This window comes from Zerene cesonia, chromosome 16, assembly GCF_012273895.1.
Source record: "Zerene cesonia ecotype Mississippi chromosome 16, Zerene_cesonia_1.1, whole genome shotgun sequence".
NCBI classification, from domain to species: Eukaryota; Metazoa; Arthropoda; class Insecta; order Lepidoptera; family Pieridae; genus Zerene; species Zerene cesonia.
This window is the reverse complement of record NC_052117.1, coordinates 3845469-3869359: the sequence shown is the minus strand read 5'-3', so window position 1 is coordinate 3869359 and position 23891 is coordinate 3845469. Positions and strand designations below refer to the sequence as shown.

Genomic DNA, 23891 nt, shown 5'->3' with positions numbered 1-23891 from the left:
GTAACAGAATCCAATATCATACGTAATTTGCTGCTATAGCTATTATAATACACAAGAATTATTTATTATGAAATTGGATAGACTTTTTTATACCATTTACTTACAATATTCTAACCATTGATTTTGACGCCGTGGTTGGTCCGGCTGCGAACGGATCTAGCAACGATCATTTATTTATTGCGTGCTATTGCAAGGCTATAATCAAATTGATGGATAGTGATTCGATGTGTGAAAAATTACACTGTTAAGCAAATAAATAATGCGAATGTGATTACATCACTAACCTTTTGTAAGCACGTCGCCCGACACTGCGCTACTCTCAGAGGAGATGAAACCTCCTCTTCAGCAAATACGGCAATCCATGATATTAAAGCAGAAAACAAGGAAAAACTAAATAACATTTTGGCACACATTTTCTTTGGTATCCCCGGTGTATTCAAGTCCAAAAAAGTCCTTCCTTATCATAAACAGCACAGTAATCCAAACAGTGATATTGGCATAATAATGTCCTTTAATCTAGTATAAAAATTCGCGTACTAATTAAAGATCACGCACGTACATTATCCGAAAATACGTTAAGTTTTTAAAAGTTATTACTATTCATGATAATAACTATAACACCGTAAAACATAACGTATAGTGCAAACAAATATAACTAATAATTTACGAAACGATCAGAAATAAAAATTCACAACTTAATAGTTCGCTATAATCATTTCCCGTGCAGCGATACACACAGCACCGCGGTCGAATGCGGACTAACCACCCCGCTTGAAGAAGCTCTGTTCCTCTCCCCTCTGATAGTTAATTTTTGTACCTTTCTCGCTCTAACACGAGGGTTCCCCGCCTCTCTTTCACTCTTACTACGCAAAACACGTAGATGGCTACTACGTATGACGCTTTCTCTGTCCTCTCTACTAGTGCATATATTTTATTCTATCTCGTTTCATCTCGGGTGGTTTTACGTTGTTTTTCCTTGATGCAGTTTAACGGATAGAAACGTGGTGGTTATTGTTAGACAAAGACGGTGGTAGTAAAAATTTAGGGTTGTTCAAAAGGGGTGACAAAGAATCGGGCTAATTCAGGGCTTGAGTTTTTATGTGTGCTCGGGCGGTAAAAAGTATCCCGCCTCTCTCATTTGTTCAAGTTTATGGTTCTCGCGTCGTGAAGCCATATTAATAATATTAATGGCTGCCGCATCAACAATAACGCTATTTTGTTATGAGAGAGGTTTATGAATTCTTAATTTGTTATACAGGCAGTAGGCACTAACGGAGATTTATGAATCAACATCTGAATAACACAACGAGGTCGTATACATTTTATTTGAAAAGGACCAAAAATCTTCCTACGCTTTCATGCAGAACAGTAAACATACATATCCGCACAATAGTCATTAACTTCAGTCCAAGAGCAGTATTTTCGCGAGCACCAAAGGACTCTAGACAAAACCATTTGCAAAAAGATTAAATAAGAATACAGTGTACGTGACAGCGCACAAGCTTTTCTTCGTAAAGGCATTTTTCGTTCTTTTTCTGTATCTCTAGGCTGTTTCTATTCATCTCGCTGTCTTTAATCTTCCAGTTTTAAGCCAGACTTTGTCTAGACAGCCTAACGGACGTAGACTGCACAATTCACATAAGAACAGGGCAAGGAATACTTATCGGACCTACCTCATCGATACTCGTATACGATTTCACATGTCCTATTTTTTGTCCGAAAATTGATCCTTGAATAGATAACTATTGACCTTTTATAAGGGTTTTTGCTTTAATTGCTATTGACGCATTTCTTAGAAGATCAGTCAAGCGAAATAATTTGTGTCCTTCATATTGCCGATACGTTCTTTAAAAATCTATCAGGTATTATGGAGCTTTATTCACAACATTATGATCAAAAAGACTGCCTTATACGAGATATGCGGTTAATTAATGTTTTGTATATTAATTATTTTTAACATATGTCTAAAAAGGAATAAATAAATAAATTTTCTCTTTCGTCGAAGGTTAAAAATAGACAAATTCCACGCATTGTGCCTACGCGATTAAAACAAAAAATATATACCACGTCGAAAATTGCCCAACGAAAAACGGTCCATAAAACATTGAACACGAAAACAGCAATAAAGTTTGAACGGCATAGTTCGTTTGTTCCCTTAAACAATCACGTTTATTGTACAGCGGTTTATAGGCTACTAGTGACAATCCGCAATTGTACGAAATGTCGAAAGGTTTATGACGATATAAAATCAACAAAGACAGGAGGTCAAGGACAGATCAGTAATTAAATAAAGGAGACATTAAAGACGTATTATGGAGCCCAACCCTGCACTTATCTACAAAAAAAATCAAGCATATTTTGGTAGTATGAGTCTTTTATGCATTATTTGGTAGTATGAGTCTTTTATGCATATTTACTTTCTTAATTTCTTCTTGATTCTGTACGTATTTATATTATGTAAAAGGTTATTTAATACTATATATTTTTATAAGGGTAAGTGTAGACTAAATAATAGTATATTCATAAAAAAACTACATATTTTTAACTGTATAATCAACGTTTTTCGATAATTACTTTTTTGTGTATAGATTCTTTTATGTATATTTGGCACGCTTTGTAGCCTAAATAGCTTGACGGATTTTATGTTGAGAGGTGTCCTTAAATTCGCCTTCATCATTCCTCGTTTGAGTGGCACTAGATAGAAATCTGCACGAGAAATATAAAAACTAATCACGTAATTTAAAACTCGCATTTTTTCTTTGAACACATATTGAGTGCTGTTATAAAATTAAACATTTTAAACAGATTAAAATAAACAAAAACAGTTTTCGATTATTTATGCGGTTGTATTTTTTATTTATATTATCTTAATATAAATATACATAATGGCCCTTGTATACAGTGTAGGGGAAGCAGTTTTCAGGCAAGCGCGCCGTTGGCATAGTTATCTAGTTCGTAACATGTCGCGTAAGTACAACCATTTGCCCCTAAGCTCTACATGTTACTTGCCGGGACATCGAAAGCTCTAATTAGCTCCCTTGTTTCTAGACGAAATTACTTTTCTTTGCACAATCTGATTGTGCTTTGTCTTCGTTGTTTGTCTCTGTTAGACGAGTATCAGTTACGAGAATGCACTGGAATTTAATACAAAGCAGACACATAGTGAGATAGACTCATAGCAGTATTGTTTACTAAATAGATTAATCTACTATCCCTTACATGTATATTTCATACGTATAATTGTAATTTTTTTTTTCATAAGAGAATATAAGTGCGCAAGAGCAACGTGAAACATTATGTCAAATATGACAGCCATGTTTTTAAATCTGGCTCTTGTACGATAACATTATTGATTGTATTTATTTGCGGAATAACAAGTTGTTTAAGATTAACATAATGGCATTTATGAAACTGTAAAATAAAAATAAGCAGACTATTAATTGATACACTCTGAACCTACTTAACCAACTAATCGTTATTACAAAATAATCTTATAAGTTAAACATTATCAAAGAAGTTTTATAACAGCGCCTCACATTGAAAGTGCAGCTTGACTTGCCTCATAAATTTCGATTCATTAACTAAATTAGTAGAACTTGGTATCATTCCAAGAGCATACTACCTTCAAACTTGTTTGTGCTTTAGTGCTTTAATAAATTCAATCTATGTTATTATTACTGTAATGAAACTGTTCTTGTAACTTTTATTTTGATAGACAATTTACTGTCTTATAGATAATGAAATCATAAAATCTAAAAATAAACTAGCGGATGTACGGTTGTTAAATTGTTCAAACATTACCAATATGAAACAAAAGTTATGTTATGCTATCCTCTTTTGGAAACATATAACTGCATAGAATATAAGTTCCATAAATCTATATAAACTCTTATATCATCAACGGAATAAAAAAACAGTTGCATCTCTTAAAATACATGTGCGTGAGATTACAGCTAAATTGAGAGGTGCTTGTTGTTGATTGATTAGGACAATCTTTAAATTTATGTTAATTATATCGCAAAAAATTGATTTGAGAACCTGACACATCAAACCCTTCACACCGAGCGTGGTGAGGGACAGACTGTAAAATATTCAACATATTATTATGTTACATGTAAGGCGACATTACTATATAGTATAAAACAAAGTCGCTCTCTCTGTCCCTGTATCCCTATGCTTGCTTAAATCTTTAAAACTACCCAACGGATTATGATGTTTTTTTTATAGATAGACTGTTACAAGAGGAAGGTTTATAGGTATAATAACATCTCTTTAACTACTCCGAATTTGACGCTTGCGAATCCGCGGGCAAAAGCTAGTTTATAATAAACCAGCTGGCCCGACAGACGTTCTGACTTGGGGCGAATTGTCAGTCGTATGAAGATTAAGAAACAGTTAAATTTCCCTTAAAGTAACAAACAACAAAAAATAATATAGTGATGTCGGTACAGCAATTAACGCGTGATATTTTGACCATTACATATACAGTACAAAGTACATGGCTAGGTATTTATTTTACTTATACTTATCGCAAAATGTAAAAAAAATATATTTTAATATTTGGGATTAATGATTAAATTACTGCTACTATAATTTTAATTACTAATTATAATTCTGTTTATATTTTTAAAATTGAAACATTCTGCATATTTTGTTTAAAACATCTTTTATTCTTTAATGCATACACTGGGGAATACAAAACCAGACTCCTCGGCATCTTCATTGATTGTATAAGATATGAAGATTGCTGTGTTTCTTTGTGAGTTTTTGTTCAATTTTTATTGAAATCTATCCATGTCTGGATCGTACATATAGATTTATAAAAAATGATAACACGTCCGAAGCAAGTTTTGTTCTAAAAATATTTTTTTATATTGTTTGATCAGGAATGTGAAATATACTCCCATGTGATAATAATCCTTTTGTCACAGGAGTTAATATGGTACACATCAAATGCTTTATTTTGAATAAAATAATATCATATGCATTGTTGTTATGTATATATTTTACAAATTTTGGATAAATAGCTATACATTTAAATAATTAATATATTCCTTGTATTAATTAAGTATCAATCGAATTATCTGAAAAGTTATTAGATAAAATACGAAGAAGAGCCACTCTTTGGATTTCTGTTCAGAATTGTCATCATAATAATGCATTCTTTCGTTTATTCCTTCAGACTCAGCGTTTTATTTCACGAGTTCTGAAGAGTGCAGACTACAGACGGTTGCAATGTAGATATGTATATATATATATATATATATATATATATATATATATATATATATATATATATATTTGCAAATACAATCACAGATTCTTATTACTTTTATACATGTTTTTTATAAACATGTTCACATTCATAATCATCATTTCAATTTCCAAAATTAGTTTTAATACTTTTTTATAAAAGACGAAGTTCGATTGTTTTTTTTTTTATTGATTTATCTAATATCTATTATAATATGACGAACGACGACGATACGAATAAATAATAAGAAATGTCATTCAACAAAAAATAGGAAGATTGGGTTTATAGTCCTATCCTACTATCCTACTAATATTATAAATGCGAAAGTTAGTAAGGATGTGTGTGTGCTTTTTGCTCTTTCACGCAGAAAACCACTGAACCGATTGCTATGAATTTGGGTACATAGATAGCCGGACAGCTGGAATAATAAATATAGGCAACTTTTTATATCGATATTCCTACGGGATATGGACTTACGCGGGTGAAACCGCGGGGCATAGCTAGTAATGTATAAGTTGTTTAAATCGAGAATCTAGCATGGTACTGTTACTCCTACATAAAAGATCGGTATCACATAAATGTAGGTAGGTATGTTTTGTGCTTCGATTACAGGACGATTTATGGCGACGTTTGGTGCTTTCACTACGCGTGCTATTATTTCTTCAGTTGCGAAGCTGTCTGACAAAACTATATATTTATTAATATCCCTAAAACACAATATTACTGCAGAAACATTATTTGATGAAGAAAATTTGTAAGCTTGAAACTAAAGTCTAGTCTAAATTACTCCAGTCATGGAACGGCTGCCATTGGTATCACCCTTGCCTACGAAAAATGGTTTTGTGCCATCTGGTTATAATGAAGACTAAATGGCATGAATAAGTAAATAATAATAATTATCGGTGAAGCAACAAATTACCATTATTCTTTGCTGGTATTTATTAAGACTTAAAGGCGTTTTACATAATTATTTCACTGTTTCGCTGAGTTGTTATATAATAAAACAATAAGCACATTTTGTATGTTACGTTTGAATCTAAAAACGCATTCGATGACTTTTTAACCAATATTTAATTATATTAGACTTGCAGAATATTATAATATGGACAAATATATATATTTCTGAATTCAATGATGTTATTTAAAATCCGATTTGGTAGATAAGAGTGGCAGGCATGAAATCGATCTTGGAAACCATACCAAGGAGGAACTAGGTTATATAAACAATTCTTCCAAACGAAAACAATAATTGTGTTTTTAAAGGATCACTTCTTTTATATTTGATACATTTGGATTCCTATTTTTATAATTACTTTACAGAACACCTACTATTTAGCTGCCTTTGTGTATTTAATATCTATTAACAAAACGTAGCCGAAATGATGACCTTTATTATTTAGCAGTTAACTCCATATTAAATGGAAATAATAAATAAAAGTGTTAAACAATATGTTTCATTAATAAGTAATAGCTTCGGAGGGAACATAACCACTTGCTCTGCCAGTTTTGATTTATTTGTTCATTTAAATCTTAAATTATCTATTATATGTATAAATTATTTATTGATTGGTAATATTTTTGTCTAGAAATATTTTATGTACACTACACTAGACGCATACAACTACACTATAGAAGCCTTATAATTTGACTTTTCATAATGTTAAATAAGGTTATCATCTCATCAAGAAAGTATTTTCTCTCTGAGAAAAGAGAGAACTAACAGTACAAATGTTACTTCTATTACTATCTATTATAAGCGTCTATTCAAGTAAATGTTTTGTTGCAAAGATGAAACACTAACAATCTTTCCTTGTTTAACCTTTTTATTACTTTTTTATTATTTTAACGGAACGAGTTTTGCAGCTTTCGTATTCATAGTTAGAACAAAAAGATGTTCGGTTTTTCATTTTGTCCCGGGGTTGTTCGTTTTATGAGCGTAGTGTACGATTCTGCAAATTTGCAGTAGTTTTTTGTACACCTTCAAATTATTTTAGGAGCGTTTCTGTAGAGATCAGAAACACAAAACATTTCATTTCGCAATGATACTTAAAAAAGCAGTGTCAATTTAGGGGAACAAAGGCGAATACCGTTTTTCGCAAACTTAAACAATCACTTAGCAGAATTGAGAATGCCTTTAGTTTACAGTAGTTAAAGCGAATAAATTACAAAGAAAGTTTCGACTGGAAGTCATAATAAAGATGTTTAATCTATAGTACAAAGCAACGCAACGGTTAGAACTCACCACCGTGAAAATTAACTCTAAGAAAAACGTGTTTCATAGTTCGAAAGTTACTCTGAGGTATTCTTTGTGGATATAAAAGAGTTTGTGGCCTCAAAGGAGACGATGAGCTCAAGACTTAACTTTGATTAGAACTTCCTTAGTTTCTTGCGAGAAGTTTGACCGACGCGAAACGTTACGTATTGTATACAACACGTCTTGTGAAATGTTAAGTTAGAATCGTTGGGAAACTATGACGCTCAAATGTGCTTTGGATTACGTAGTCGAAGGTTCTTGATTTGTTCATAGATGCACATAACCAAGAATGTAATGTACATAAATATAATAGAGCACCATGAACTTTCAGACATTTATTTTCTATGTAATTTAAAATTCCTACACTTCATTTTTAATACGCTTTTATTGGCGTATTATTGCCATAATTTTGACCCTCTCTAAACAGACACATTTAATGCAAACTTTGTACACTTATGGAGGAACAATACAATAATTTAATAAGTTTTTTAATCCTGATTGGGATCGCCAGGATTAAATAAATTTACTCACTGGTAAGCTTTATCAGAGTGGAGACAATTTAGTTGATTAAATCATGTTTTTTTATTGTATTCGTATATTTTTCATCGAAGTTTAACTTCCTAAAGATCCTTATTAAGCTATTTTTAAATAGACAACAGAAGGATACTATTTTAATACGCTATAAATATAGGATTTCGTTGTATTTAAATTAATTTTTTGGTATTTAATAATACTAAGATCAACAACTTGAAACTGATCCATTATGATTTTATCGTTTTATCGTACATAATTGGTCTTGAAATATTCAGATAGAAAATCTATTAAAGCTTTCATTTTATAATTCCAGCTTTACACGTAATGATTAGGAATGTTTTATAATCAGCAGCAATGTGATCCCGTCTGCCTTTAAAACCTAAACCTAATATTACGCTAAACTGGGTTTGGTCTTAATTTAAAATATATAAGATTTCAATTTACTCTAGAGTAGCTATAGGCTACATAAATTTATTTGGGAAATAATATCAGTTTCTTCAAAGAAAATAAGACAACGAAATATGGAGGTTAAATATAAATTTCATTCTTGGGTGAAGCTAGTATAATAGGTCGTCTGTATTTATGTTTTAAATATTCTATTTTCGCGTTGCACTAAATAAAGATAATAAAAAGAGCACAGCACAGTAACCATCGGACGGTATTCTAAGTATCTTCGGCTTTGTTTAATGGAGTTTCTTTTTATTACTAGAAGTTTTTACCTCAAGGATCTTTGTGTTTATTATCCTATTATAAGTATAACAAGAACGGTTTTAGAGGTTTTTATTTTGACTCGAGTTGTTCGCCTTCTTAGCGAGTGCATAATTAATGTGTGAACTTTTCAGGAGCACATTATGGAAACCTCATTTAAAATGTGCTTTAGAAAGTATGACAATATAATGCATTATGAGCGTTTATTTTTTTAAGCTCGATGTTGTAGAGAATAATACAACATGTTTTTATATTTTTCATTATGTGGTCGTTTAGAATCAACATTTGTATTAATAAGATACTTTTTTATGCAATAAACAAGTGAGCTGATAGTTCGCCTGGTGGAAAGCGAATGCGCTGCACGCTTTTAAGAAAAAAGGGGGTAAGAAAAAAATAATTGCTGTGAATACTACTATTGTAATATAATACGTACCTTTTTTAATTTTTACGATGGTAAAGTCACTATAAAATACCCACTCAAAGTTACACTCACTTCATTAGGAGGAAGACGAAAAATTTTATACGCTGAGCTGTGGAGCATACTTAGACGACTTGGATATGCAGAGTCCAATATTAAATTCCTATTCATACTCAAAAGTTATGACCTGTTTTATATAGAATCCGTACAGCCGTCGCGAGTTATTACAATAATTACACATGTACCAACGTGTAACTTATACATAATTCAATACAGTTTTCTTTGTTTAAAATACCATTTTTTCCCCTCGAATCCAAACGAAAATGATTTATAGAATAATATCGCCTGACACCCGTGTCATAAGGAATAGTGGAAAATTTCATAGCAAATATATTATTGTAAATATGAACGAAGCGCCCAGCTCCATCCGTACCAAATGTCAGACAACCAAAACCGATCCTACAGTTTCTAGAAAATTCGCCCTTGTGTCGGACATAATGCGGATGCAATTTCCATAAATTTTACACACCGTGAGCATGGTCCCCAACCGAAAAGATTGGACGTGACCGCATGATTATGGCTGACGGTGTAATGCCTGTGTTATGAGATTGATGGCATTGGAAAAACACATCTGTCCTTTTATGCGATTTCATGTGTCTTATTCGTATGCAATTTATTTACATTGCTTTTGTTTACACTTGAATTTTAAACTGAATGATTTGAAGAGCTATTGAAACATAATAAAAGTATTTACCTTGTAAGTATATAAAAGGTTCAATGACCCTTTCTTCTCACAACATTTGATTAAATGCTAATCAGCGTTGATTTCTATCTTGCCAAAAATACAACATAAGGGAAGAATATTTTGTAAAATCATGTATTTTATGTAAATTTGATTAATCACACCTAATCAATGTAGTTTGGTTAAAAAGTGGTTCACAGATCAACTCATTGGAATTCTTTAGCTGGGAATATAATGGTTATATTCGTATTAAAACTCATTAATTTCGATAACACATTTGCAAGTAGATCTTCGACTTCAACGTCATTGTCAACATAGATAAACGTACCGTATCAGACATGGGCAACGTTTAAACCAAAAATTAAAATAACATAAAATTAACAAAGACGACCAATAATGAGATAAAAATTAATTATCGTAATAGAATGCTGACGATAAATAATAGTATTACAGATGTAGGTACATATGCACTTTATGTGAAAGCTCCAGGTCAGTCGATTCAAAGCACCTAATAATACAGTTTTACTTCAAATTTGCTTAGGTTACTATACATGTAGATATATATACAACGTAGAAAAATGTTGCTTTATCACATCAGTATAAAAAAATCACTTTCTCTGTTTCTATGTCCCTATGTATGCTTAAATCTTTAAAACTACGCAACGTATAATAGCATCTACTAAACTATTCCGAATTTAACGCGTGCGAAGCCGCGGGCAAAAGCTTGTAATACTATAATGTGAGATCGTAAAACTTATATAAAAATTCTCCTTTTGCCGATCGTCGGTATAGTACAAAGAGCGAAAGCGGCCACTAATCAATAACACAGCCATAGAATTTTGCCCGGATCCTCGTCGTCAAGTAATACAGAACATATATTATCCTAGGAGAAACAGGAACGTGCATCCGTATACAAAATAAATTATAAAAAGATCTGGAAGGAGACAAGGCTTTCTTCAACAAGTCGTAAATTTAACGGCCGAAGGATTCCTTATTTCCCTCGGCTATTCGCATGTTAGCAACTATCCCTTTATGAGGAACAGTAAAGTTTTGTTATTAATGCAACGCGCCGCAGTTTTAGTGTTATTTGAAAGTGAATTTTGTCGTTACAGAAAGCCACATTCTTTGCGAATTGTTCTTGTGTTTAAATATTTTATTTTTATTTCAGAAAATAGGACAGCTTTATCCTTTATAATAAAAAGTAAATGTGTGTTTTTAAAATAAATTCCTACAAAGATTAGTTACGTCACTCACTAGGATAATCAAAATAAACACATGCGTCATTTCACACACCTAAAAATAAATACATATTTATGTACTTGGAGGAGCTGGGATTTGAACCCAGGACTTTCAGCATGCGAAGCAGACACTCTACCACTGAGTTACACCCCCGCTATAAAACGTTGCGAAATTATTCACTACAATTGGCATGAACAAAATTATTAACATGAAGTCAAATGAAAGTGAATATTATAACCCATTCAACGGTTGCATTCAATGCAGTATATAATAAACTTTATTGACCACTAGTGTCGTGACGTCATCATTATGTATTGCTTTCCTTGTCTTACCAATGACCAAGGAGTTCGGCGACCAGTTAAGAGCCAATTAACATTTCTGCGACGATATAGTCTACGTATATTGCATATTATGACAGCCCTATTTGAACTTAAGTAGGAACAAATTGAAAAAAAGCTTAGTGTATATTAACAACACAGTTAAGGACCTAAATATGGAAACATATTTATCTTTACAATTTGTAGAGTAATTTGAATAAAGCAGATATTGATAGATTGATATTATTTCCAACTATTAATTGATTCAAAATTTAATTGCCGCAAAAATAAAATAACTTTGCATTTGATAAACAACCGTTTACTTGATAAATTTAAGAGAAAAAGTTATGACGCTGTGTCGTATGAAAGAAAGGCTATAGCTATAAGTACCTACCTACAGTGACTGAACGATTACCGATGGATTGTGTCATGTTATGATCGCCACCTTTCAACGTAAATAAAAAATCATTCATAATCGTTTTGCCAATTATTCTGTACAGTTAAAATACCATCAGTTCTGTTTGATACTAAAAAGAAGATATTAATAATACGATACATTGATTACTATAACCCTACAAAAAACTATTAGACGGCACTGTATAAACGAAGACGCAATCACGATGTAGTAAACGCTATCTCTTGTGTAACACCGTTAATTAACGTACACCATTTCCCATTCGCCTCAGAAATTGCTCCATTGTCCGAAATTTGTAACGTGGTAGAAACGTACCGCAGCAGTGTAAGGGAATTATGAGTATAATTTAATTAAAACACAACAGCACCTTAATGCCAATTAGTCACACGATCCGTGGTTTGGGCGTCATGTAATTTGATAACTTAATGGGTTTACGGCTACGAGCCTACCTCCCACTCTGGAGCGACCAATCACAAACAAAAAGCATTACGCCTTAGAAGGTTTCACTGACTCATAGTTCTTACACTTAGAGTGATTCAGTTGTACCGTAATCTCCTTAAGTAGAACTATATAAAAGTATGGTACTTTTGAGCGGTTTCACTGTGTGGTCATAAATTTTTTATCTGTATACAAGGTTGGATTTAGTATAATTATTGAATTCATTCCTTTTATCCTTGATTAGTTAACAGGTATATAACCTCTATAAAACAACGAAAATATTTCGCTATTAAAAACATCGCCTCCAGCGCAATTCGCTCACGTCAACATGACGTTATCATAGTTACTTTATAATTGTTAGCCATATTTCTTTAATTAAATGTATCCAGATATTTTATCACTCGTGCGTTAAAAAATCGCAGTCAAACATTAATTCCGCATATTATAACAGATATGTACTTAATCTTACAATCATGGTCTAAAATACAGTATTGTAAACTCTGTCGGACTAGTTTTTTATATATTATGAATCCTAACTAATTTTATAAATGCGTAAGTTTCATTGTCATTGTTTTTCTTTGCAACGGAGCGATTGTGGATAGAGCATACATAGCCTTTTTTATTTTTTATGTGATATAGCATGTAAGCGAGCAGATGGGTCACCTGATGTTAAGTGCTCCACGTCGCCCAGTTGCAGCCACAATACCAAGTGTGTGTGTTGCCGGCCTTTAAGAAAGGAGTAAGCTCTTTTCTTGAAGGTCCTCATAACGTAAACGACGCCTACTTCTTACGACGGGGAAACATCGCGGTGGAGAGTTGTATTCTATATATTATTCATCAAAAGTGAAACATTTTCTATAAATCTCAATAAAATGAAGAAGTTGAAATGAGTGTACATTTCCGGATGAAAAAAAGTTCGATAAAGTCCAATCCTACTTGACGTGACGCCGAAGTGCTAATAAGATCCTTACGTCACTGAACTGAAGACTTATTATTTTTACTAAAAGATAGCACAGCGAGAGTTTTCAATATAATTGCCCTGGTTCCTTCAAGGGGCTGACAGCTCAAAGGGCAGTCAGTGACATGCTCATTGTCGGAACGCCCAAGGTTCACTTTATTCAAAGATTTGCAGTTTTTTATTTAAATATTTTAAATTGACTTTGCGGTGCTCGTTAATAAGCGTCATTCATAGATTTTGATCACATTTCACATTGTATCTGACGTATTTCTTTATTAATGCCATTGATACGGTTTCGCTTCAGTACTTACGTTTTGAACCGTTTTATAAAACCTTTGTCGGTAATTAACATGATGGCAACCCAGAGGTCTTGGGTTCTAACCCCAGAAGAGATTAAAATCTAGATCTCGCTATGCCCTTAGCTTCTTATCTGTTATTTATATAAGCAACATACCCTATGTATTCCTGTATCAAATTATTGTGTTATATTTTATAATTACAAAAGCGAAAGTGCGATACTAAAAATTGAGCATTTTTATAAAGACGCTGTAGACATAGCTGAAATGTGATTACAGGAAGTTATTTATCAAATAAACAGAGCCTTAGGGTAATAAGATAGAGATGGAAAATAAAAGTTTATCAAACATGAACAAGTTTTGTGAATAAATGGCACGAAAAAACAATATATATTTTTTTTACCATGGATAATTAAGATAAGCAAATTAATTATTTTTAGGCAGAAAAAAATTTTTAATACATATCATAATTTTTAGCTGTAAAAAAATATGGTTTCTTGAAGCAGTCCGCAGCCATGTAGTGTCATGTTTTACACTCACTTACACACTACAAATGTTTTACACTCTTTTGACGCAAAATAGTCCAGTTTCTTAATTGAACATAATATTATAAAAAAAATTATGTACGCTAAAAAAGTACCAAAAATACATCAATTGAACCGCCTACAATAAAACTACCTACTAGGTAGATCTCATCTAATTTAGTTTTATTTGTGCCATAAGAAACAATTTGCCTTAGACCTTATAAATCCATTAGAAACTTAATCATTGTTTATATTGCTAGACTTTATAACTTAATTGCTCGAAGTTAATTTTTCAGTAAAATCCACGGAAAACTTTCATTATGCCCAGTGACTTTTTATTACGTTAAATTGTGGGTACGTAATAATTCCTTTACGATCCGTGTTTCAATAGAAAATATTCCAATGGCAATAAAATTTAATCGTAACTCTAAAATCTCGTAATTAGTGAAACTAATGGCGGTAATCGACTTCTTTATAGAAATCGAAAACTTTTTATATAGTAATTTTAATTAAGCTATTAGATTTTATAGGTTTCAATACGCATTTCGTAAAAAATAATGATTTATGAGTGTAAACAAGTTCTGATATGTTTTATAAATTGCGCTCGAGTAGGATCCCGCGATCGACGAACAAAACAAAAAAAACAAGCCTATACAAATATTATAAATAAGTAAGATTTAGAGATATTATCCATAGTCTACAACATGTTCACGTTTCTAAAGAAATCGTATGACATGCTTTACGAAAAAAGAGCAAAGCTGAGAGCATTCTGTGGAGTAACTTGATATTGCTTATTCGGTTGTTTTCCGGCTGTTTGGGTATAAGATTACAAGCAATTTATTTCAATATGGCAATTGAATTTGCGAAGCTTTCAAACAGTTTGAGAAGTATTTTATAGTTATCCTTTATTTTGCCTGCATTCGCTTGCAGAAGTCAATAAAGTTTTTGCGATAGAACAAAATATTATGAAGGTAATGTTTAACCACAATAAATTTTGATTGACGATTATTTTATGCCTTTCTAGTAGATTTTATTACGGACAAATAATATGTTGGCTTTGTAATCAATACCCTTGGCTTGTGTTTAAACCGTAACAATATAAATAAAACTAAACGACTGCTGCTATTTTATATTATACTGTTCCTTTCAAAATTAGATTGAGAACTGTAACTATTTGCGTTTTTATTTGTTGCCATTAAATTATACATATTTTCATAGACTGTATTCACAAATTATGCTAAAATTTGGTTGAATTTTAGACATTTCATGGTATAATTTTTATTCAATCGTACCAACCCAGTTCATTGTTTGGAAAATGAAAATGAATTACATATAATTTAAAAAATTCCGTTCCTTTGACAAATAGATGGCATACAAGTCACTTAATGTAATGTAATTTAAGCTAATTAATAAATTTTTCTTTAAGAAATACTTCAAAATTGTAAGTATAATATTTAATAATTAATTATTTATAAATTTATTCTTCAGCTTTTTCATAGTTTTCTTTTATATTTTTTCAATTTTATTTTAAATCAGTGTCACTTTCAATTAAAAAAATTAATAGGGCAAATTTTGCATGCAAACATGCTATTAAACGACCATTACAAATGTATTTCTTATTGCCCGATTTTAACGTTTACAGGTGATTTATTTAGATTATTGTGTTTGTATATTGATGATAATTGTATATTGGGCAAAAAAAGGCACTAAGGAAAATCGGTAATAAACCGTACTGGTTATTAACATGAGTTTTTAATTGCATTCTTTGTGAAGTAAAACCTTTTAATTTTTTTCCTCACGGGCATTCAAAGTTCACTTATATCATATAAAATTACGATCTACATTCACACATTTAGTATACACTTGTATGTCTATTAAATGATTATGTACAATACAATGAGTATAAAACCATTTAAACCAAATTCAATTTCGCTAGGAGCTAGTGGCACATTTTTCTTCGCATCCAGAACATCAATATCGGTACAATTATCGATAGCCCGCGACCAGATTGCAATCTCGATAGGTTAGTTTAATCCGCAGATTTATAGCCCCGGTCACCGCACTTTAATCCGTAGAAAAACTCGCTTTCGATCGAGGGAATGGTGGGTTTTGCATTTTCTAGTCCGATATGAGAACATTAGGAATGTTTATTGAATAGCTGGCTACGATCGAAATACAATGTTAGGAGCAAGCACTTATGTAAAGTTTTGTTAAAGATTATGGTATTGTATTTTAGTTTTTTACTAATCTAGTAAAGAATATGCACTATCAATATTATACAACGAGCTATATGAGCAATCAATTAATCTCCAATTCCCATAGACGTCGTTTATTATTCCCTGTTTTAAATTCAAACCGCGCAGCATTGTATGTTCAAAATTTTCTCACCGTCAGTAAACACCGATACACTAATAAGTACTACAAATACAAGAACGCGTTTCTTTGTCTTACAAATTACTTTTAATTAACGCACATTTCGTTTATCCGGTATCGAATATCCCATCCAGAGCCTTATTAGAACGATTACAAAACGGTGAGCACAAAATTCTTTTGATCTATTTTCGTTTGATATACCATGAAGTTCTTTCAAGTTCACACAGATTTGACATCGATGTTATAAAACAGAACACACTTTAACAAGCTTGATAGAGAATTAGAAATTTGATTGAAAATGAAACCCGCATATATTCTTTGTTGGGCAAAAATAGTAATCCCGTGCATCGAAAGAGCATCAATAAAATTCTGTTTTAAATATTCATCAGAGCAAAAACTGTGTACGCGGGGTCATCAATTTGATGGCTTAATAAGAACCGATGTTCGGGTCTTACAAGGACGGAAATTGGTCTCGCAAATCGTTCACACAGCATGCGCTGAACAAACTCTACAGACAAAAGGCTGTAATTATTTATCATGGCTCGCAATTTCAGTTCGAGTTAACAAGACCGACGTTTATAAACGTAAATTATCAATAACGTATCGCCTGCTTCAAGCTGAATGTTTTGATGATTGATAGAACTTAAATGTGATTGCCATAAAATGTTTAAGTTCAGAAACGGGGTAATGCGACTTCATATTTTCTTGTTGGGTTTCAATACTTTGTTATTCTATATTGAAAGATTGATAGCTAAAGCGAAGTTAATAAGTAATATAAAGCATTTTGGAATTATAGAACTGCAGTACAGAAAGGCGCAGCGAAAGCGTGCTGCATGCATAACCCAAAGATTCGTGGTGCGAATCCGTGCTTTTCTAAGTTATTTTCTACTCCAGCTAATATGCAGGAGTCCTTATTTTAAGGGATACAGACATAAGCAGAGTGGCGCAGTGGAAGCGTGCTGGGCCCATAACCCAGAGGTCCGTGGATCGAAACCACGCTCTGCTAAGTCATTATTATTTATATTTTTGTTAATAATGTCAATGTAGCTAGAAGTATAACAAACTCCTTCTATTCAAATACACTGACATAAGCAGAGTGGCGCAGTGGAAGCGTGCTGGGCCCATAACCCAGAGGTCCGTGGATCGAAACCACGCTCTGCTAGGCGGCAATTTTTCTAGTATCTATGAACAAATGTAATTATTTTTTTTGTCTGCTAAAGTGCAAAAAACACAATTTAATTTATCTGAGCATTGTTCTCTCCTTGAACGGATTGGAATGAGCCTTTAGTTCTCTGACAATGAAATAACTTCCTGTAGTAAATAGAAAATGACAGTTACAAGAAAGCAGTCGATTACATATTATTTCATAACCCACTTAATGTGACTATGAAATGCTATAATTAATCATATAATTTTATAAAAACTTAGTGATTACAATACTAAAATTTATTGCCTAGGGAACCTTGGTGCGATTCATGCTGGGGAATAGCTAAAAAAGTCTGGATCTGGCGAGACACAAAAGGTTGATTACCTACTTTTCCGTAAAGATACAGTCCGTAATAATCTTCCGGAGAAATCGATCAGTGAAGCCAAAATTTGTATTTCTATATTAATTAATTGAAAACATTTGTAATTAAAGTAGGCTCTTATTCCAAAGGATTTTACATAAAATATAATAAACAGTTTTGAAATGAAGGCTAGTTTTAAGTATTTTAATAAATATTTTGTTATATTTCAACATATAGAAAAGTGCGTATTAAATAAGAAAAATTATATAATTGTATGTATTATTTAACCAAGAAGGATATTATTAGAAATTTCATAACACCAACTATAGATGCAACATCTCTATCGGGAAAACTTCAAAGAAGCTCAAACGTAAATTAATGGATTTTACCATACACAAAAACGCCATATAACCATTATTTCGAGACAACTCTCATAACAAGGCCCAATATTTGGACTAACTGATTACTTTCTGTGTCGGCTTCTCACAATTACGCAAGTTTCATACCTGGAGCACAATATCGGCAGTTTTATTAGACCGGTAATAATGTTTACAATAGCGATGTTCTATGGGATTACGTAAGCGATTTCATGGAAGGTTTTGACATATTTTAAATGCGGCTTTATTGTATTTCACCCGCCTTCTGCAAGTTTTTTTTTCATGTTGTCTGTGAAGCAGGGCTTGTATCGGAGAACCGTCATTATTGAAATGTCTACTTCGAGACCACCCGTGACATACGGTTGAGGAATTGAGAAAGCTTGTTAAATGTAGTTATGGATTATCCTTTAATGCACCTTTCTTTAAATGGTATAATGCAAATCCTTTTAATACTATACGAATACTAAGGAACAAATAATTGTATAGATAACGTAAATACAGTGTACTGAGAATAAAGAAAATCATAATAGATTAGTAATTTTAAGCTTAAGCTGTGCTTAAAGAATTATAAATATATAGAATGGAAAATTTTCGCTCTTTTTGAAAGCAGTGATTGCCCAGAAATTATAGACTTGAAATTTCGTAATTCGTTTGATCTGTATTCCAGACACGGTCCGAAAAAATCATGTGGCGTGTAACAATTCGACAAAGTAGATTAGATTAAATATAGTTGAATTATTAATACAACGATTTAGTCCTTTTTTAAGAAATTTATAATCAGATATGGAATTTATTGATAAAGAGGGACTTTTCACTTACCCAAGTTTTTTTCCTTCAATAGAAAATTATTTAATTCAAGCTCAACACACATCTTATAATTATAACGTTTTATGTACTATCTGGGGTTTTAATAAGTATCTAAGGTAAATTGTATCCTTGGTCTGTATTGATGATTCTTGGCATGGTGATTATGCATAAGTAACTGAATAATAAATCTTATAATAAAATATGTTTAACAGATGTCGCCAAAACGAATCGGCTACCACACGGAACCAAAAAACTAGCGATCCTTATTGAATAATCCTAAACTCACTCCTTTCGAAAATAACTGAATAAATACCACATAAACACATACATATTTATGGTATATAACATGAATTAGCAATCAGTCCTCGCAGCCTGTGTGGCACAGGATCGTTGGTGGCCGCAGTCGAGACTATTCCAAATATTTTACAAATTACAAAATTCTTCCAACGATAGCAGATCGCATCGTCTCACGTCTAGTCTGTATCTACCGATCATTTCTATGAACGGATTAAAGTAATTAAGTATTGGTTTTGGGACTTCCAAGATTTAGTTTGGTGTATAACTCCTAATGTACGGTTTTCAGAAAATTTATAAGATGTTCGTACAACAAAGTTTACAGATTCATGTTACCATTGCTCAATGTAACCTAACGAACAAAGTTTTAATAGAAAAGTATTATTTTTTGGAGATTAAAAACGATCGAACTGGTAAATTTGAAAAATAATATCCAAGACTGTATCTTTTAGGGCACGATAAGCAATATTCATCTTCAATTATTACATTCAGTTCTAATACAAGGCTGGTACGGGTTGGCAATAAAACTTCAATTCTATGACTAACCTTATTTATATCTCGAAGGAGTACATTTGGCAGCAACTTGATTACGGCATCTATATAAAATTGTGATGGAAGTTTTCAATAGCCGTGCTCGAGATAAATCAAATAACGTTGGATCCGCTGTCGTTGGCAAATGTGTTCATTCATGATAGCGCGTTGCATCGGAAAGCTGTAGAGATGATTCAGTGTTTGCAATATCTGGAGCGGAATATGTCTTTAATGGTACCATATTTTAGGCCTTTTGAGGAAGGCGAGCGGCAACTAATCTAATGGAATGCGCAGATTTTAACATACAGAACAATGTGTTGATTGGTACTGAAAACTGTTACCTAACAACTATCTATCTATTTGAGAGCAGAAAAAGCACGATAAGTCATTATGTAACAACTGAAGTAAATAATTCTATAAAACTTGCAACCTTTGTAACCGTTTTAATAAGAAACTTCACAACTCTATAAAACTGTATAAAATTATTTTTAAGTATTTTAAAATATGTGTCAAAACACGCTTTAATATATTTTATTATAAAATAAGATTCATAAGAATATGACTGTTAGAAATAACTTGTTAAAGTCTATGTGAATGGATGAAATAAGTGAAAAGAACAATACTCGAGTTTGTGACTGTAACGCTTTCAATACAGCTAATTTTAGCAGTGGCATGAATGACCGGATTCTTCTAGTGCTGTCTGCAGATATGCTTGTTCTATGCTATTATTATATTAACTAACGTATCTGTTGTTCACATAATATTGCTATCTTGTTTCTCATAAGAATCAAGACTTAGATGAAATTAACTTATCGTCGTTTAAAAAAATACACAATTTTAATACTTAATATTCATATACATATGACTTTCCCGATTGCTGCAAAACGGACATAAATAAAAATAACTACTATAAAATAAGTCAAGATAGGGAATTATTTTTTTTTTACTTAGTCCTGTTAAATTACTTTCCGAAGTCGCAGTAAATAATTTCCTTACGACAGGTCAAAAGCACTTCTAAGTCCTGTCTAGACTCTAGTGTGAAAACAAATTGAATCTGATATAACATAACATTAGATATATGCCCCATATTTTAACGAAATTCATTCGTGCAGCGTCAAGAACTAACACACCCATAACCGTCTATATTGGATTTACAAATTTTTTCTACACAGTTTGGGTTATGTGATAAATTTTCAATTTTCCGCTGCACGCTACACAATCCAGTTAGTGATGGACATGGACAGGTTTCAGCGAAAATAGTCTTGAATATATTTGACCGACAATGCATTCATTATTATGCGTCGCATCTGTTCATTTAGACTTCAATTTACTCGGAACTATGCTGACGTGGAACAAAGTTAGGGCTGGTTATGTCGTTATGTTATGTTTAAGATTCAAATTCGAATTGAAATATTATGTTTGAAGCAGTCTCTTTATCTATCTATCATTCTATTTTATTATATTATTGATAAATACACCTTTTAGTGTACAAAAAAGATAAATCAGGAATTGTTTTGTTAATAAAGTTTTAACAATGAAAATAATAGGAAATATTTGTTATATTTCATTTATCGATTATGGTTATATTTAATTTATCCTCTTCGGTATATGCGGCCAGTTTCTCAATATTTATCAACACCTATATTTATTTTTAATAAAATTCATTTCTATTTAAACAAATCTACATCGAGATTTTCATATAAAAGTAAAAAATAAGCACCTATATCGCATTCAAATCTAAACCTTAAAACTCCGTCCCAAAGTGCATATTACAAGCATTGCATGCATTTCTATTTGGAAAATCTGCAGCTATTCATCGCTTGTCCAACAGCTATTTTATCAATACCCTCATCTACCCATCGTATAGCCAACCGCCATTCTATCCCGAAGCAATCTTAGAACAAAACGAAACAAGAATTAAAGATCACTGTTCGACGACCGAAATAGTGTTGGACTGCATTCAAAACTCCTCGGAATTACTATAGTATTTGTTGCATCCGTCCATTCAGTAACTCAACGCTTTTGTTACCTATTATAATAGGAATTTTCAGGATATTAAAATACTATAAATCTCTGGAGCGCTTGAGACTTCTTAATAAAAGCGTATAGAAATTCGTTAATTTTATTTTAGTCCTAACTGATACGAGTATACCAAGAACTATTTCTGGACTTCAGGGTTCATAGTATATTGTGAGATATTTATTGGGAAATTATATCTATGTTACAACTGGAGAAGTAAAAGTTATATTGTAAAGCTGTAATTCCCACACTGACCCCAATATTTGGATACATGGCAAATTCAATAAAAACTAATAAAAAAAAAGGTGTGTGTGCGATTCACACACGATAGAAGTGAAACTTCAGTAAATCGACAAAAGAATGAGATGAATATATATAAAATATAAAATACGTATATTTCTGTCTCACTCTTTGCCGGCTTCATTCTACACATTCTTGTATTTGTGTCTCTTACCTGTCGTTTTTCCGTTGCATCAGCTTTGAAATCACAACGATTCTAAAGAAGTTTCACTTCAAAAAAATATTCAATTTATTTATAACGTAAAAATATTATTATGTGTATAGAGCAGATAAAAAGATAGATGAAGTTAACTTTCTTATACGCTTCAGCATATCTTTAAAATAAGACAAATAGAATCCTAGCAGAGCGTGGTTTCGATCCACGGACCTCTGGGTTATGGGCCCAGCACGCTTCCACTGCGCCACTCTGCTTGTGTGTGTATGCTAGAAAATAAGGATTGTGTTATATTCTTAGCTGGGATGACCAAATGATAAAAGAAATAAATGACTTAGCAGAGCGTGGTTTCGATCCACGGACCTCTGGGTTATGGGCCCAGCACGCTTCCACTGCGCCACTCTGCTTATATCAGTGTATTTGAATAAAAGGAGTTTGTTATAATTCTGGCTAGGCAGACAATATTAACAAAAATAGAAATAATAATTACTTAGCAGAGCGTGGTTTCGATCCACGGACCTCTGGGTTATGGGCCCAGCACGCTTCCACTGCGCCACTCTGCTTATGTGCAGTGTATTTGAATAAAAGGAGTTTGTTATACTTTCAGCTAGGCTGACAATATTAACAAAAACAGAAATAATGACTGAGAGCGTGATTTAGATCCAAGGACCTCTATTACTTGTACAAGTTTTTATTTAAGACTTTGTTAAAATCTAATTGTTCAAGATTTCGCATTAATTTTAACCTAAACTGTACGTCTATCGTTACTAAATGCTTGGATCGTATAATTTATAATTTAATTGTTACAGTAATTATTTTCCACCATACCTCTTTTTAAAAGTATATCCAACAATAATTACTAAGGGAAGAAACGATAAACAATAGGCAATATACTTTGCCTTTAATCTGATTCATATTATTGCAGTAATGCAACACTTCACGCGATTTTATTCGAACTACTTAAATACCACGGCTTTCATTATAACCAATATTATTTCTTTTAGAACAACTACTCGCGAGCTCGAACTGTGGAAAAACTGTTTCCATAATTGATTTTTGAAATACATTTTCTCTGCATACATATGTTTGTGTTTGAATTAATTCTCATTATTGACAGCTAGCGACATCCCGTCGCTTATTATAAATGCCTTAATTATTCATTAAGGCATTAGTTTAAAAAACATTTATTGTTTATTGTTTCCGTCCTAGACAAAGTATTATAATAACTGTTTCCTCTGCATTATTTATATTATGGAATAAGTATTTCCAATAAGTTAATAAGCAATACTCGATTACCATTGTTACAATCGGTAAATCATTCCCTTCCCCATATATCAAGACTTCAATAATTTTCCACGGCAAAACAACGGACAGACCTTTAACCGTTTAAAACTCTGTTCTTAATGGGTTAACCTTAAGTGGCATCGAGCT

At 32.2% G+C, this 23891-nt stretch overlaps 1 protein-coding gene and 6 non-coding genes across 7 annotated transcripts in view; 2 read left to right on the top strand and 5 right to left on the bottom strand.

Moving 5' to 3' along the window:
• Positions 1–756, bottom strand: part of LOC119832833 — a 38290-nt gene extending 37534 nt beyond the window's left edge. Inside the window, exon 1 of the mRNA XM_038356620.1 lies at positions 285–756. Within this exon, the coding sequence (XP_038212548.1) occupies positions 285–413 (129 nt within the window). The 5' untranslated portion in view covers positions 414–756. The remainder of the gene's footprint in view (positions 1–284) is intronic.
• Positions 757–11230: 10474 nt separating this feature from the next.
• Positions 11231–11302, bottom strand: Trnaa-cgc. The gene has a single exon. It is a non-coding gene; the product is annotated as a tRNA-Ala (tRNA).
• A 6102-nt stretch (positions 11303–17404) lies between these two features.
• Positions 17405–17476, top strand: Trnam-cau. Its single transcript has one exon. It is a non-coding gene; the product is annotated as a tRNA-Met (tRNA).
• An 84-nt stretch (positions 17477–17560) lies between these two features.
• Positions 17561–17632, top strand: Trnam-cau. The gene has a single exon. It is a non-coding gene; the product is annotated as a tRNA-Met (tRNA).
• A 5013-nt stretch (positions 17633–22645) lies between these two features.
• Trnam-cau lies at positions 22646–22717 on the bottom strand. The gene has a single exon. It is a non-coding gene; the product is annotated as a tRNA-Met (tRNA).
• A 78-nt stretch (positions 22718–22795) lies between these two features.
• Positions 22796–22867, bottom strand: Trnam-cau. The gene has a single exon. It is a non-coding gene; the product is annotated as a tRNA-Met (tRNA).
• Positions 22868–22951: 84 nt separating this feature from the next.
• On the bottom strand, positions 22952–23023 carry Trnam-cau. Its single transcript has one exon. It is a non-coding gene; the product is annotated as a tRNA-Met (tRNA).
• Positions 23024–23891: the final 868 nt, after the last annotated feature.